This window comes from Oxyura jamaicensis, chromosome 8, assembly GCF_011077185.1.
Source record: "Oxyura jamaicensis isolate SHBP4307 breed ruddy duck chromosome 8, BPBGC_Ojam_1.0, whole genome shotgun sequence".
NCBI lineage: Eukaryota > Metazoa > Chordata > Aves > Anseriformes > Anatidae > Oxyura > Oxyura jamaicensis.
In genome coordinates, this window is record NC_048900.1 from 2,218,630 (window position 1) to 2,233,474 (window position 14,845).

The following is a 14,845-nucleotide window of genomic DNA, read 5'->3' on the forward strand; positions in this document are numbered from 1 at the left end:
TTTTGCTGTTTAAAACTCTCCATAGACAGATTTTCTTTTAATGCATGCTAATATATTTTGCATGGTCTTTAATTTAATATCATTCACATAGCTTTGAGGGTTTATCAGAAATTATTCTTTTCAAAATTCACTATTCAAAATCTTTATCTCCTTTATTCATTTGTGAGAGTGCTGAGTTTGAGTGAGTGATCTTGTTGCTGTCTGAATGTTCCATTGATATGTCAAAATGCGTAACTTAGTTGGCTGGCTTTAAAATAACCTTTTTCTTTTGGGTTACCTTTGACTTTGAAAAGGTGTTTATGGTGATGTGCAGCGTGTGAAGATTTTATACAATAAGAAAGACAGTGCTCTTATACAGATGGCTGATGGAAACCAGTCGCAGCTGGGTAAGACTGGATTTCTGCTTATATTCCCAATAGTCTGAGTGTTTGAAATTAAGCTATGTGAAATCAGGTGAACTAAGCATGTTTTCATCTGTCAGTTTTTGTTGTATCCTGATTACCCCCAAGATCCAAAATCTGACTGTATTAGGTTCCAAAAAGCTTGCACAATCGCCTAAATGAATTCAACAGCTGAAACACGTGTGGAGGTCTTTAAACACTCTGCAGACCTCATTTTTGATTCTAGTGCGATGACCCTTTGATTTTCTTGGTTTTCTTCCTCGTTTGTAGGGTTGTGTGTGATATGCGACATGCTATTGAGAACTAATACTGAATTGAGTAAACCTCTTGTCTCTTTCAGCCATGAGCCATCTTAATGGACAAAAAATGTATGGAAAGATTATTCGGGTTACCCTTTCTAAACATCAGACAGTACAACTACCTCGAGAGGGACTTGATGACCAAGGGCTGACTAAAGATTTTGGTAATTCACCTCTGCATCGCTTCAAGAAACCCGGTTCAAAAAACTTTCAGAATATATTCCCTCCATCTGCAACTCTTCATCTATCCAATATTCCGTGAGTGTTGGCTGTCAGTAAGCCAGTAGTATTAATATTCATCACAACACTGAATGGACTAGTAATGTTCTGGTTATGCTTGTTTTCTGCCTGTAGACCATCAGTAGCAGAAGAGGATCTCCGCACACTGTTCGCTAACACTGGAGGCACTGTGAAAGCATTTAAATTTTTTCAGTAAGTAACTTTTCTGTACATGGTTTTAGCAAAGGACAGCTTATTTGTGTTTTTGTGGCATGTTTTAAGGAAAACATTAGTAACAACCCCTGTATTGTTTGAGTTCCTAATGCCATTATTTTGTTTCAGAAGAGATCACAAGATGGCACTTCTTCAGATGTCAACAGTAGAAGAAGCTATTCAGGCTTTGATTGATCTTCACAATTACAATCTTGGAGAAAATCACCATCTGAGAGTTTCTTTCTCCAAGTCAACTATTTAAAAAGGCAGATTGAAAATGAGGGAGTATTGCATTGTTTGGTGTTGTCACCTATTGACTGTTCAGGAAAGTGGGGACCAGAGTTTGTCTTCTATTTTTGGATTTTCTTTCATGCTGTTATCATTCCTTGTTTGTTTAAAAAATAAAAATTAAAAAAATAATAATAAAAAGCAGTGATACCAACTGCTGTTGTCCAGCTGTTGTTTAGATAAATCATCATTTTGTTTAAAAGATTTCAAGTTAGTACCACAGTTTTTCAACTGAGTTGACATACGTGCCTTAAAAGGGAAAACTAGTACCGCTGAAACTGCGTAACTAGTAGAAACAAATTTGGTTGTCTGGGGCACACTGTTACATGATAATTTCAATATGTTTAGGCAGGGGTGTGTAAAAAGGTTAAGCTTTTGTTTCTCTTGCTTGGAATTGATTTCTTTATCTGTGGGCCTGTCACTTATTTTTCTTTTTAATTGGGTAAGATGCATTATGCTGAAAGAATAAAACAATGTTATTTATTTTGCTACTTTTTGCTTTGTGTTTTTTTCAGGAAAAAAAAAGGCCTTTTGTATTTCATGGTTCTGGTCTAGATTCAGTTATGAATGTAGGCATTTGTTAAAATTAACAAGGTACAGAATATTAATTTTGTAAAGGACAAGAAGTGACTTCTGTGAATTTGAGCCCTAAGTGAAAAACATTATAGAATCTTAACCTTTTTGTACACACTCTTGTGGGATGTATCATATAAATGTCAGCACTAAGTAATGTCTTGTTTGTGGCTGAATATTTTTCGTAGATGTTTTTGAAGTTGACATGACTTATGTGCATTTAAATATATATTGCCATCTTTAGTTTGTAATTAAGATATGGAATATGGTTGTGGATTTCTGAGCATGTACAGACTGGTCAAGCTAGTTCAGGAAATGGTGCATGTATTTTTCAATGATGAAGAAAGTTTTCTGCGAACACGTGCAGGAAATTTTGTGGCAGTTTTCTAAAACTGACAACCAGGTGGGACCAAAGTTTATGTGCCTTTAGTCTTAATTTACCTTGCATTGTAATATTCAGTTTTAATAAATCTCTTCAAAATATTTTGTATTTAGAAATTAATCTGACTTTACTATAAACGTGGCTCAGAATCTACAGATCCAGTTAATTTGAAAGCAGTTCTCTGTCAATCTGAACTGTTACCTTGATTCTGTTTAAATGACCAATACTTTTTGAAATCGATGTACTTAGTTTCGAGATTCATAGATTCTGTTACCTATGTAGAGAAAATGGTCATGTATATTTTCTATTAGTTGAGTTTTTACATCTTTAGAATTGTAAAATTCAGTCTAGTTTGAAAGTGGCACAATTAAAAATTAATTTTCTAACAAAGTCGGGAGGTTTGATGGTTGTTTAATTTCATTTTGTGTGTACTCTGCTTACCTCTGTAGCATGCTCAATAAACACTTCTGTAGCTCTGTATTCACCTTTTCTGTCTTTCTCTGCTGCTTTCTCTCTTTTCCTCCTACTCTGTTTTTCACTTCTACTGTGCTTCTAAATTCATGTTTATTCTCTGTCAGGGTGGGAAAAGCATAATGTTAATAAATACAATTTGAAGTCTTTTTACTGCAAATCTGATGCTGCAAAAAGTACCAGCTCGTTCAGAAAGACAGTGATGCTCTTGCAGGCGTATGTTCATATTAAACGTTTCCCACCCTGTTAAAACTTACTGCTTCGAACACATAACTTTTATTGTAGTTCGTTAGCTTTCTCTTTCTATCTTTTTAGTTTTTAAGCAGACTTGTGCACTAATGGATCTCAGGTTTGCCCGCAGTTTCATTTTCTCTTGCTGCAGTTTCATTTTTCTTTTTTTTTTGTCTGCTAAAGATTTTCCTACTAATCATACAGTACACTTATGGGTTAAAGTAACGAAGTTGTGAGGTGAGCGGACCATACGTTCTAGACCAGGATATTTCACCTTTTTAGAGACGTGGGTTCAAATGAATGTAAAAACAGTTTGGGCACTTTAATAGTGTTTTTACATCCATGATATTTTGAATTGATTGTCATTTTTTTCGTTCTCTGTGATTGTTTTTCCTCAATTAGAAATAGGATTGACACATTTACGCAGTCCCCTTTTAAGAATAACTGTATGATTCTGAAGCATTACGGTGGTAAAAGCTATCACAATGTTCAATTCAAAGCAGTTTTTCTGTCACTTCTCCAATATACCTACTGTAGATTTATTGATGTCTGATTACTTTGTGACCCAGTGCTTGTTCTTTGAGTTGGCTTTGAAATCAATAAATAGCTATCAGCTATTTAAAGGTCATGGTCTAACTTAGGGGGCTTTCATTAGTCTTCACTATGAAATAAATTTTATTAAGTTCTTATCTGCTTTATCAGAAATACAACCAAGATCTGACTTAAAAGATATACTTCGTATATCATAGTGATTACTCAATCTGAAATACTGGTAAAATAAGATTCATCCATATGTGAAACTCGTGAATCAACATCTTTTTTTCAAGACTCAGACACCTAAGGGCATCGATGTGACTATCTCACGATTGCCTTGAACAGTAGTTATGGATCTGACTGAGCTGCTCTCTCAAGCTTTTCATCTATATAGTATGGTGTTCCCTGTTTCTAAAAGTAAAAATGTGTCAGATTTCAGAATGTGCTTGCATGTTTCAAATAGAAGTATGAATCAAAATTTACTGTTCTTTCGGTGGGTTCAGCTTTCTTTGGGTGGATTCAGCTTGTGCTGAACTATTTCTACTCTGAAACATCTGTATCAGATAGCATTTAGTGATTGCCGTATGTACAATGTTGAAATAATTTTAAATATCTGCAGTGCTCGAGTGTTTACAAATAGAGGGGTTTTTATAACTTTAATTCATTCCTCTTGCCCGGCCTATTTCCTTAATTTTTAGGTTTCTATACTTTTCTCAGCTTGAAAAGTTCTGTGGAAAAAAAATCAAGGGAAAGAATGTATATTGAAATTGTTATAAACTAAGTAACTATTATTAAGAGCATATATTTGTATCAGTCACAATTAAAAGCAATGATAGTCATAAATGGCATGGAAGTGTTTTTTTATGAACTCAGTGAAGAAAATCCCTGTTTGTTTATTGATACGTAGTCTTTAAAGGGGGTTTATTTGCACATGCATTGTTACAAAGAAGTATTTTATGCTCTTCAGAATGTGAAAATGCAAAGCATTGTTTTTATTATAATTTTATTAAAAAAAAAAAAAAAGGATTATGAGTAACTTGGTCCACTCAGTAGAATAAGTTTAAGATTGTTACAGAGCTTTGCCATAGGCATTTGATACTCCAAACTCAATTTCAGATTTTTAAAATAATTTTAACTTTTTGACATGAATAGAAAGTGGTTGATGATTTTTACTTTTGTTTGTTTTTAATAATGGAGCAATGAGAGAATTCCAAAGGTGCTAGTCAGGAAATATCCATTGGCAAATACAGTATATAAATGAAGTAAAACAAAACCTGCATTAGCATTCTGACCAAAAATTGTGGCAAGTACTTTTCTTTATTGTGACTTAACATTTTATTAACGGGCACCTTTGCCCTGCAGGAATAACAGCTCAAACAAACAGCTCAAATGACTGTTTGTAGGTTGCCACTTTTAATGTTTTACAGTAATTTTCAGTTTCATAAGCCATCTCGGGGAAAAAAAAAATCCTTTTGATTCACTGTAAGTTCATTTATTATAGTATGTCACAGCATGAAAGCAACAACACAGATGTAATCCTCGCATGTGTAGAAGGGGCTAACTGGGTTGTGAATGTGGTCAAGATAGGTTTTCCAAGGTCTTGGGCATGCAATATCATCAGTATTTCATACTGTACTGTTCTCCTGGGAGGCAGCTGCAGCATGCTAGTACAGCTCTCATCCATGCAGGTTATGAGGAGAGAGATGGATTTTTTTTCTTTTCCAAAACAAAGATACTTGGCATGCTATTTTCTACTTAATGGGCCTTGGTAAAGTTAATCAATGGACTGCAGTAACTGTAGGGAATGAAAACCTATTAGAAATTATTTCGTTAGTCTACAGTTAGCCTGCTAGAACCAGTGACAAGGTCCGTGCCTTGCTGAGGAATTCTGTGCAACAGTAATGAACCTTCAGATGATTTCTTTAACATTTTTCTTTTAATATAATAATTTATTCAGGGAAAGGGCTGTATTGCAGCAGGGGAGTGCAGGGCAGAAAGATGTGAGGGTTTCAGTAGGCTTTAAGTTCATTGTGTAAATAAGACCTTCAAAATTGCTGATAAGGGGAGCGTTACTATTGTTTTACCTATTTGTTATTTTAGAAATGAGTCATGTTAAAATTGGGTAAATGTGACATAAATATTTTGTAACTTCCACTCAACAACTGTTGAGATGCTGAAGCTTGTAATTAATGCAGACTGCTGTGGAAGTTGGTCTCCCCAGGATGAGTACTGAACATCCTGAGAAGCCAGCAAGACTGAAAGTCCAAAGCCACTAGCCCTTGGAGGGGCTGCATGTCACTGTGGTTTGGGACACTGACGGCTTCCAAAGAGCTCTGTACCAGGAGCCAGCCGGGTCTAGGAAGAGATTTCTTAGAAAAGTCATCAAAAGTGACACATCAAGGAACTGATACTTTTGATGGAAAAGTGTCTGTTAGAAAACTTCTGGCCATCTGTATCCTGTTGAACGATGCAGTTGATGTTAAGGATTGAACAGTGCTTCAGTACCCCTTCTGACCCCATCCCCTTTAGCTCCCGAATGCTCAGGCTTACCTCTCACAGCATCAGCATCCTGTGAAGGTTTCAGCTGTGCAGCCAAAATCACGCTGGGCTGGGCTGTTCTTCCTGAAGCCAGAGAAGTGTCTTGGCAGCTGCACCCGACCTGCTCTGTGTGCCGAGCAGGCGACACCAGCCGTGCTGCTGCTTTAAAGCGTTGGCAGTCCTCAGCTGGCCGACAGCCCCCCTGCTCTGCCAACAGCGTGCTCGCCAGCGTGCTCTGCCTTGTGGGCTGAACGTTAACCTCCAGGTATTGACTTTAAGGTAATTGGGTATGTTTTCTTGAGTGGGTTGTGTTTAGAAGGGGGGGAGCTTCTCCCCCCCACCCCTCATTTTTTAAATTTGTTTTTGCTCTAGCACAAAGATTTACCTGGGGGTCAATATCTTCCTGTTGAACTTTACAGAAAGTAGCTTTTGTTTCCCAGCTCTTGAGCAAATTCTGGTAAACCTTAACCAGTTGGGGCAGAGTTGTCTAAGATGGTCTTTCAACTTTGAAGACAGAAGTTGCACAACTAAGAACAGAGAAAACCTTTTTCATGTAAACCTTTTGCTGAAATTTAAGTCCATTTTGGTTTGTAGAATGTGATTTTCAAATTCCTCTGTTACATGTAGCTAAACCTCACCTCTGTGGTTTTGTTACTTCAGAATACATGGGTTGTAGTAGATGACCTTTTTCTCACAGGTGGCTCTTTGCTCACGAAGGTTCTTAAGTGCAAAGGTGCTTGTGATGCCAGCTTGTTTCACAGAGGTGGGTATACTTTGAATGCATTGTTCTTTTGATTATGAAAGGAGAACAAGAATGGTGATAACAAGCACTTCTGCGTTCGTCTGCGTAGCTTTTTTCCTCCAGGTTTTGCTCCAGGAAGGGATGTGTTCTTAGCTGTTGCCGTAGGATTACCAAACCACCACCCGTTAGCACTAGTAAGTGCCTGGCTAAGTAAAACCAAAGTCTATAGCATATCAACGCTGTCACTGACAAGACCAATGCTGACACTTGTGGTTTCCTCATGGGTGCCTCAAAATGGTTAAAGTAGTTCACTTTTCAAAACAAACAGTGAAGTCAAGGAATTGTTTTCACAGAAGTGCAGACTTTGTTTGTACAGGCTATCTATAAGCTTCATGCAGGCTTTCTGAATAGGTTGCTCTAAATAAAGCAAATCTGCATTTCTGTTCTGATTCCAGCTATTGCAAGTTTTGATCCAGATGAGAACTTGCATTTTTGCTGATCTGAAAAAATATACCCCTTAACACCCTTCAGTTTTAAGGCCACTGCAGCTTCCTCGCTTTCTGTAGAAGGGGAATCTGAAAATCAGGGCATTTTCAAAGCCCTGATCTGAGACAATGTAAGCAAGGTATTCCTCCATAGCTAAAGAAACTTTGTAGAGATTTTATTCCTAGTTCGGAGAAGGCATTCAGCTGTCCTATGTGCCTATAATTGCTTGGTAAGCTTCCAGACAGGTTTACTGCAAAGTAAATGCATTGTTCTTGGAGTACTTGTACAGGCTGGTAACGCCAAACTGTTCTCATCGAGCCATCGTGCTCAAAGACAACCTGGTTGTCTAGTGCAGCTAGTAGATTTCTAGGCATCTGTGACTTGTAGATGCAGTGGGATTTGAGTTTGCAACAAAGGGAATTAATTTTCTGTGCTGGAAAATCTGAGTGTGGTCTTCTACCGTTTACAAAGTTGTATCCAGGCAACTGCTACGGAATGGGGAGGTGTTCTCCTCGCAGGTGTCTGCTCTGCCCAGCCAAAACAGTATTTCTAGGTAGAACAAGTCCATCCATCCAGACATAGTGGCCAAGTACGCGAGGGAAAGGAAATGGAAAGAGAAGAATGGTAATATTGAGTTGCTGTGCAAGAACTTTAGCTCTCCAGAGATGAAACAGTTGCAGAGACTTTCCTCTGTGAAAGGTGGCAGTACATGCAGGGCAAGGGGTGCGGCTCAGAGGGCTGGGGTTTCTCAGCCACTGTCTGCCTGTGTCTCCCTGCACCTCTCTTTTTTTTTTAATACAAACTTTAAAAGTGAATTTACAATTTCTTTGCAAAGTTGATGCAGGTTATCAGTAACTAACGTTTCAGGCCCCTCCTGTAAATGCAGTATGATGCGCCTGATCTTTAGGAATACGAACGTGGTGAGGTAGTACTTGCCTTCTCAGTTACTTCGCCATATGAAGGTGACTGATTACTGTCACCTGGAACTTTTAAACATTATTTTCATAAATGATGATTCAGTGGTTCTGAAAAATGTGTGCATTTTGAACTAGGGAAACTGAAAGGACTGTAGGAACTGATAAGTGGAAGGCAGAAGCAACATAGTTGATGCTTGTAAATTTATAGTTGGATTTTTGAAGTCTCCAGTATGTACAGCTACTAGAAAATCACTTGAACAAAATGTGATCCTTCAATAAGCAAAATGCAAGGAGTTATTTTCTAAATCAAAAAGTGAAAGAACTATACGCTTACGTCCTTTTTCTTGATACTGCTATATGAAATGTTTATACTACGCAATAGGCATTTCACTTGAAATATATAGACACTAACAACATAACCCCTTTCTTCTCTGTCCTCTTGTTAATGTGGCTATCAAGGGTAGGAACGTGTTCCAAACACCATTTGCACTGCAAGTTGCAGCCTGGAGTTTTTAATACTTTCTTCATCCTAAATCCAAAGCACAGCACCATACCAGCTAGTAGGAAGAAAATTAACTATCTCAGCCAAAACCAGGGCAAATATCAATTTTAAAACACTTCATGATGATATAATTTACCAGTCCTAAAAGCAGAACTGGTGTGGATTTTAGGTATAGGTAGAAATACTGAGTAGCTCTAGGACTAAGTTAACACACTCTGGGATGTTCATGGACCTAAATGCCCGTAAGAAGCTGTTAAGCTCCCAGACACTAATAATTTCTAAAAATACTGTATATTATACAGAGATATAATGTAACATAAATTAACATAATAAACACATCACTGCAGCAGCAGCGTCTTATGAAATGGTTTGCCACATGCTGCCAAATGCTGAATTATATCAGCTTTATGGGCTATGCTGAATGTTTTCCTTAAGTAAAGTTATTTAAATTCTTAATGCCTCTTTTTCCTCTCAATGAGGTGGAAAAAATATTTTTTAATGGTGGACTAATGATGATGGTCTCAGGGGTGTTGGTTATTCTGCATGATGTTTCAGTTTTTTTTTTACCTACCTTTAGTAGGTGTCTTGCCACTTTAGTTGTGTATCTGCCGTGGCCGCTCTAGGTCCAAGCAGGATTTTCCAGGCACAACTATTCTGAAGTCTCTAGTTGTTGTCTCAGTGAGTTTCTTTCTGTTCTTCTATTTTGAGGGATGCTTTTTTTGAAACAGTGTGTTAGTTCCTTGTTAGCTGTGATGAGAATATTGCTTTCACCACATTGGGCTGGACTGATGTATATACCTTAAGTTTCTTAAGGCAAAGGCTCATTTTGTTGGTCAGGTTGTAAAGGCTGTAAAAATACTCAAACATTTCAGACTCTTGCCCCTCGCTGTAGTATAAAGGGAGAAAGGCAAGAAATTAGTGCTTTGTGAGCCAGGCTTTTACTGTTTTATCATGACAGATAATGGCAATATTTACTACTTATGAGCCATGCACATAAATTTACATACATAGTAATGAATAAAGAAAAACACTGTGGCATTGGTAGTTAGAACATAATCGCCATGTATATTAACACACTGTGATCTGGGATGTCAAAACAAGTGAGCCAGAAATAAAGCTGTTTCACCAAATTGATTCGGTACTATGGGAGTATTGAAAGAAGCTATAGTAATGGAGGAATAGATTAAAATATTTCTGCATATAGCTAAAGTATAGTGAAGTAAGGGGGATAAGCACTGTCATACTTAACTTGGCAGCATGCAATCAGCTCTTAAGTATAGGAGTCCCTGTACTAAATTTGTAAAGTGTATCAATAGCTCTGTCCTTTAGAGTTCAAGTCTTAAGTGGACCTAACAGTAAAAGCTCTGCTAGACTGAGTTTGTCTTGTCTGAAATCCTGCATCTCCTCTTCCCTTTCTCATGTCTTTTCTCACTCTTTCTCATGTTCTTTCCCATTTTCCTATGTAGTTCAGACTAGCCATACCACACCAAACCTTAAGTAAAATGAGTGTTTCCTTTCTCTGCCATTAATACCTTCTCCCCCTGTCCCCCTTTGCTCCCCCCCCAAAACAAACAAACAAACAACAACAAAAAAAACACACCACACTTCAGAGCATTTTATACTGCTGATACTCCATTCCTGTTTCATTCAGAGTGCATTCCACTGTTTTTGCTGCCTCCTTGGCCCTTGAGCACTACTTTTCCTCTGTAAATGATCCCTAGGCACTTGGTGTGGGTTCCCTGTGATGCTTGGTGAAAGTGTAATGGTACTGTGCAATGCAGCCTTTGAAATTGTGTTGTTAGCCATTTGCAGGGGGGAAAAAATGCTAGGAGCTGTTGGGTAAAGGCTCAGAAAATGCTTTGTCTTCCCCAGCTGGAATAATGCACTGCTGGGGAGGGCTGAGCTGAGAGAGCACTACCTGCTGGTGTGTCATCTACATCGTTCGCATCCTGTGTGCAGAGTGCTGGCTCTGGGAGACCTTACCTGCAGATCTACCAAAAGCTGTGTGATGGGAGACCCAAGCAAGTCCAATAGTGTATGTGGAACACCACCAGATTCAGCAGGGAGGTGCCCAGGTAACGGGGATGGTCTTAATGATAAAATGGGAAGGGTGGGAGTGTGGGGGGTTATGCTTTATCTGGATGCATATACAGGGTGAAGAGACTTCAAATGTTGATAATGTTGCAGTGGTGGTAGCAACACTCCAAAAATGCACTCTTTGTTGTTCTAATCCATTGATGTGGAAAATACAAGTGAGGTTTCTTGGCATTCTGCCACCTGAGCAGTACCGTCTGTCCAGGCCTGTTTCTCAGGCTGGGTACCAATTGAATATTGAAGAATTGGCAGGATATGTGTATATATATATCCTGCCAATTCTTTTATATATATATATATCATAAAAATTGTATTGATATATTAGAGGAAGGGCTAGCAATGAGAAAGGATTGATTGACAGAAGAGAAGATGATTGCCAGTGTCAAACAGGGAGAATGCATGTGCTATTCCCAGGGTTTTCTGAAAACAATTTCAGTGTGTTAACTAATGACTTTGAAGGCAAGGTTAATTTGATATTGATCAGATTAAGAAATGTAAAATCTAGTAAATAAAAGCAATTAATTACAAATATCGAGGAGGATGGTAGCTTGTTGTTGAATACAAGTGAGGGGAGCTTTAAGATAAGTAAGAGGAACGTGCTACAGAGCTGCTAATGCTCCTGATGTCATGAGCTACCTTATGACTAATTTTTCCTTGTTGGAGATAACTTTTATTCTTCCTGGAATTCCTTGTCTTTGTGCTCCAGCATTTGATGTTGTTGGTCCTGAAGTAGCCACTGTAGCTGAGCAGAAAATATGTCCTTACCTCCCAGGATTTCTCTGTTGGATTGCAGACATCTTTTCAGGCTTCTATTTAATTGGGGAGAGGAGCTCTGGGGCAATCAAGTGCTTTGTGCTTGCCAGGCTCGCTTGAGAGTCCAGTACCTATCAGAAAAGTAACGAGAGAGTAGCAAAATGTGGATTTACATTTCTTGATGCCAGTGCTGGAAATGTGGACCTCCAGAGGACGCATTTACACACAATGGGTGTTGAGGCATGCCTGCAATTTCTCTGAGGGACCCTGGAAGCCAGGGATACAACTGCACAGTAGTGCTTCTTGGGAGTGCCATCTCCTAGTCTTTGAAAGTTCCAAACTTTATTTAGCAGTAGAAGCTGAAGGGTTACCTTACCCCTACATTTTAAAAACTGCTGTTCATAACTTATCTGGGGAGAGCCAGTGTCCGTACTGCAGCCCACTCGTCTCGTAGGCAGCTCTTTCAGCTCTTCCTTTCAGGAATGTTCCTGAGGAGCAAGTTCCTGCTTGCATTGGTTCTAATATTGCATGGAGGCTTTATGTGAATCCTTTCTCTTGCTGTGCCACCTCTGTGGCCTTTAAGTATAATGAATGACTAGGTAGAAGAGGTGAGAAAATCAGTCAGTGAACCTAAGCCATTCGGCTTCATGCAGAGGGGGAAACAACTAAGTACAGTTTTGCCTGCCTCACAGTCTCCCCCACGGTTCATGACTCCATTAAAAGTTACTGCAGGCTCTGCCTTCCACACTTCCTTATCAAAAAGCAGGGGAAAAAAAAGTTCCAGTACATACATCGCAGTTGTATCATCTTTTCCCATGTGCCTGTTTTGTTTTTAAGAGAAATTATAATAGAAACACTAGTGGGGGAAGACAGAGCACATGCAATTCCCATTCCTTCCTTTGAAGTGAACGGTTTAAAAATGGGCTTATTTGTTAGAATTCAGGGTAACTGCTTTTCAATAGATGAACTATACATTAGCTGAGTTCCAATGGACTCCACCAAATCAACCTCCCCCACAATTCAATTAATTCCCTTCCCCCTGTGTATGAGGAGCAAAGTTTGGATATAAAAACACCAAATGTAAGATTAAAATGTCTACAGAGATGATCAGAAGGGAGTCTATTTTAATAACCCTCTCAGATTGCTGTGCATGAGATGTGGAAGTAGGAGGTTTAATCTCAGTGCAGTGCCTTTACAATTATAATCAGAATTGAGCGGAGTATTGGTCAATAGGAAATGTGCTCCTCAGGGTAGGGAGAGTACTGTAACAAGAATTAAGTCTCAGGATGTTATGGAAGGAAACCATCTGAAAAGAATAATCAGCTGCAGTGGTATGTTTCTCATGTTCATGGAAAGAATTGCTCAAAACAACACAAAAATCTCTAGCAAGAACCAGTAGAAAATTCACAGAGACTGAGATCATGGTAGCGTGAGCAGGAAAGAAACGCTGTTTCCAAAATGCTTCCCTTTTGGTTATTTTTGGCTTTGAGGTGTTTACAGCTGATGCCAAGGTAAAAGGAAGAAGTCATTCATTCTCTCTTTCTTTATGACCAAGATTGGTTCCTATAAATCTGTGTGGGGTGAATAAAAATTGTCATTAATTTCTGGGAGGTCACGGGTCATGGAAACATAAAGGTGATAATTGAAAATGTCATTCTGAAGACCCCTTTCCTCCTTAATCTCCTAGGCTAAAAGCTAGTTGAGTTTTTCATTATTATTTTTTTTGTCACATAGTGTGTGTCTAGTGTCTTCTATATTAACTTTGGGCTGCTGGTGGTTGTGGTATTACACAGAAACCAGGGTTAAATCACATTATTAGAAAGCTCTTGATTATTTTCCCTTTTGTTTTTATTCACATCTATTATGTGCATTATTTGGAATGTGAGATTAAATATGATTGACATAAGTTCACTACTACCTACCATAATTGTGCTTTGCAGTGAGAAACTTACAATATCTCTTAAGATTCTTAAAGATGACTGAGATAAGGTGTAACTTTATAAGGTGCTATAATTCTCTCCTCTAGAGATACAACTAACTTAAGGCTTTCTTGCTAATCCAAACTGCATTATCATTTCTTAAGGAATCAGTGAGAACTGGAAAATTCAGCAGTGGAAGAGGACAATTTACAGTTTTGTATCCTAATTTTAAATTTTAAGGTTAATAAAACAGTGGCCAAGATTTTAAATAAGTAATATAACCTCTATGCACTATTAACCTGGTAGTGAGGGAGTGCAGGGGAATGCATAAGAGGACAGCATGAGACACCTTGCCTCCTGTTCATTTGTCTGGGTGTAAGAGGACATTTCTCTCAGAATAACCGCAATAATTACATTTTTTTTTTTTTTTTAAATCCATAGAAACAAGGAACTATTGCATATTGCTCTGTGCCAGATAATAGTGTAAGAAACTAACAGAAGTTGCAGATTTGCTGTAACTGTGAGGATTATTTGGATTTCAGAAGGTGAGAAAGGTATAGTTATGTGAGAAACAGTTGGATTTCAGAAATAATGGCAGGGTACTTTGGGGGTGGGGGGGGGGGGGGGGGCAGTGCAGTCTTGCAAGGCAAACAGCAAATAGGTAAACATGTCAGAAATGCCATGCAAGGCTGACACTACCTGGTAACAATGTCAGACATATCAATCTGGGCCACAGAGGCCAGCAATACTGGGACCACTGGGAGTGGTGGTGTGGTGTGAGATTAGAGGCAGGTTGGTTATTTTGTAGATAAGTGGGACAGAGAAAAGGAGGGTAAAGTAATGGGAAGAAGGCTTTTTAAAATACGTATTTGCTGTTTGGGAACCATATTGCACTCTCTCCCTGAAGGAATTTTCCCTCCACTGCAAGCCACCACCAAGGATCCCGCTGTCCCCAGAACAGCTCGAGGTGCCTGTGAGGCTTTTCATGTCTTGTGTTTTTAGGACTGCCCTGGCATTATGGTGTGCAAGCCCCTGTGCAAGTGTGAAGCTGACTCTTCATGAGCAGTAAGCCCTCCATCTTATGGCAGGCTGCAGGAGCCACCTCTAAACACAAGAGCTGCAAGATGTGGCCAAAAGCTTGTGAAACTAAACATAGTATGAATATTCCAGAGTGCGAGTCATCTTGTTATCAGAGAGTTCAGTTTTAGATTATATTATTTTTGTTTCAAAATAGCACTGATCTTCTGGAATTCTTGAACAAGCTATTTAAGGTATTACCACAG

At 38.6% G+C, this 14,845-nt stretch overlaps 1 protein-coding gene across 5 annotated transcripts in view; it reads left to right on the forward strand.

Annotated features, from left to right (window-relative positions):
- PTBP2 (polypyrimidine tract binding protein 2) overlaps positions 1 to 4,454 on the forward strand; it is a 50,796-nt gene extending 46,342 nt beyond the window's left edge. For 3 of the 5 annotated variants that reach the window (XM_035333103.1, XM_035333106.1, XM_035333108.1), the window contains 4 exons: positions 294 to 386; positions 742 to 958; positions 1,055 to 1,132; positions 1,262 to 4,454. In XM_035333103.1, the coding sequence (XP_035188994.1) occupies positions 294 to 386; positions 742 to 958; positions 1,055 to 1,132; positions 1,262 to 1,394 (521 nt within the window). In that variant the 3' untranslated portion in view covers positions 1,395 to 4,454. The remainder of the gene's footprint in view (positions 1 to 293; positions 387 to 741; positions 959 to 1,054; positions 1,133 to 1,261) is intronic. The other 2 variants (XM_035333105.1, XM_035333107.1) reach the window with 1 other exon arrangement.
- The last annotated feature ends 10,391 nt before the right edge of the window (positions 4,455 to 14,845 follow it).